This window comes from Penaeus japonicus, unplaced genomic scaffold (genome assembly GCF_977035675.1).
Source record: "Penaeus japonicus unplaced genomic scaffold, GWHDUDI00000001_assembly GWHDUDI00000003, whole genome shotgun sequence".
NCBI lineage: Eukaryota > Metazoa > Arthropoda > Malacostraca > Decapoda > Penaeidae > Penaeus > Penaeus japonicus.
This window is the reverse complement of record NW_028234405.1, coordinates 219,431-221,930: the sequence shown is the minus strand read 5'-3', so window position 1 is coordinate 221,930 and position 2,500 is coordinate 219,431. Positions and strand designations below refer to the sequence as shown.

General features: G+C 35.7%; 1 protein-coding gene across 1 annotated transcript in view; it reads right to left on the bottom strand.

The window, feature by feature from the left end:
* LOC122244064 (inactive tyrosine-protein kinase Dnt) overlaps window positions 1–2,500 on the bottom strand; it is a 16,988-nt gene that overhangs the window by 13,460 nt on the left and 1,028 nt on the right. Inside the window, exons 2-3 of the mRNA XM_043001869.2 lie at window positions 624–751; window positions 167–310 (exon numbers count right to left, since the gene is read on the bottom strand). Coding sequence (XP_042857803.1) covers window positions 167–310; window positions 624–751 — 272 coding nt within the window. The remainder of the gene's footprint in view (window positions 1–166; window positions 311–623; window positions 752–2,500) is intronic.

Genomic DNA, 2,500 nt, shown 5'->3' with positions numbered 1-2,500 from the left:
ATCCATGCTATTTATTCACAATGAATTGTCCCAATCCATACACAATTACATACTACTACTATCTAAATGACTAAACCTTTGCATTACAAGAGTTCTTAACAAACACAAAGCCTCATGTTGCACCTCCTTACAGTAGAATATTTACAAGAGAACAGCTAAAATCTACCTGAGTGGTTAGTTTGCCAGTGCAAATCAACCTTATTGTCCAGGATGAGGGATATGTTGGCACTATACTCTGATCACTGATGTTGTACACAGGGGGTGCCAGAGCTTCACGATTTGCAACTTGAACTGACAAATTATATGGCATCTAGGAAGAGAAAGAAAGTATAAATACATGAATGTTAAACACCTTCCACAATGAAGACATTGATGAATTGAATTCATTAACCCTTAAATATCTATAAAAATAAGATTTACTTTGTGATTTCCAGAAGAAAGATCTTTCAGTTAAATACAATGATACTGATATACATCAGTCATAGCCTGCATAATTTCACATCTTATTTCATTTCTAAAAAAATATGAAGTAATCTTTACTCTATGACACAATATATATATAATCAAATCCTAAACTCATACCAAGAACTGTATAAAGTTTGTCTTTTGACCTAATAACTTACCGTCATTCCTCCCAAGGCCTGCCACTGGAAGGTCAGAAGGTCGACATGCGGCGGCACAACCACTACATACCCAAGGGCATATTTGTTCACTGTTCCATTGTGAACATACCACAGCTGGGAACTCACACCTGCAAGAAATACATTCATGCTTGATTTTTTTCTATTCTTTTTAACCCATTCACGGCAGGACTGTTCCGGCTCTAAATGGTCAGAATGCCGGGGTTTTCGAACACATAAGCCTAACGCCTTGGGATTCTCAGGCTCACTAGCTGCAAGCCTGGGCTGTCCACTCGCTCACCCCGAGCGCCGGCCTTGACCAAATATCTCGTCTCCGGCGTCTGACGCAAAAACCACGAAACATGTCAGCACATCATCCGGCGCGAATAGGTTAATGCAAATACAGCTATAACTGTGCAAAACATAAATTTGCTATGTACATTCACCAGTTGGATAACATTATTTGATATCTGATTTTTTAACAATTTAGTTCATATTTCCTTTACACTGCACTGATGTAATATCAAACAGGACACAGCCTCTATATTGTTTAAATAAAAAATACTCATTTTGAGAATATTTCTATACAGCTGGAATACAGATTATATATTTGGAGAATTGACATTGGATGCAGCAATAGATCTTTACAAATTTCTAATATAATTCTTAGTTCATTCAATCAACTATTTTAATACCTTTAAATCTTCAAACCATTTTTGCATGAAAATAAGATTGTAAAAGGGCCTCATATAAATGGCGACTATGCTGAATGACATATTGGAATATATCATTGTTTCACTAAATCTCAAATGTTAGCCTTCTGACAAAGTATGTCACAGTCACCCCAGATTTAAGCAAGAATCACAGTTAACCCAGTGCTGACGGGCCTGGCGAGAACTGGCAACCCCCTACGCCTGGCCTAAGTAATATTGCCTCGGGGACGTCACACTGGTGTGTCACCCTGTCATCAGGCACTTTGCCATGTCACATGGGTATGACACCCCGTCGTCATTGGTTAACAGGTAAATGGATGAGTTACAAAAATTATGCAATTTTCAATCATAATCAATTACATCACCCTCAACTTCACCACCACCATCATCTGTACTAGTATATGTGGTGTTTTTTTATCCTTTTCTGGAGCACCATAGGAGAGCAGTCCATAGTGTTCATTTGACCCCATCTATCACTGGGTTCGTTTATTATATAATTTCTTTTATTTTCAATTTGTGAAAACAATCTATAGAAGAAAATTCCTTGATCTATAAATTCCATGTAGAGCTTATTTTGCTCCAAATGTATGTTCAAAGCCACTATCTAAAAATATTACAATGTAGATAGAGTAACCTCTTTCAAAAAAATTAAATATATACCCCAGTATATGCACATACGTATCTTTATATAATTACATAAACCAAAGAAACGGGCTAGTAATCTGCCTACCTAATATATACAATCAATATTTCAAGAAATTATCTCTGATTTTCATGACATCAATACCCAACCTCCTTTTCAGTCAATATAAGTTTACCAAAAGGTGTATTTTAATTTGGTAATGATGTGCTTCTGTACTGATATTCTTAAGAAAGTAGCTACATAAAAATAGACACACTTCTGCCAAATAAACATACATATCATCTGGATTTCTTGCAAAATAAAATGAACAGTTTTTGCTACTTCATGATAATTATATGTAAAATAAATCAACAAAAACAGTATATCAATATTATATATAGTATACCTGAAAGTGACTGTCAACAGATTGTCAGTCCTTTATGCTTCGGCAAAGGGGAACTAAGATCCCGCACATATATTCTGGTGCTACAGAGTTTGAACGGGTTTCTTATTTGGTATCAGATCACCAAAAAGTTTTACAAAAT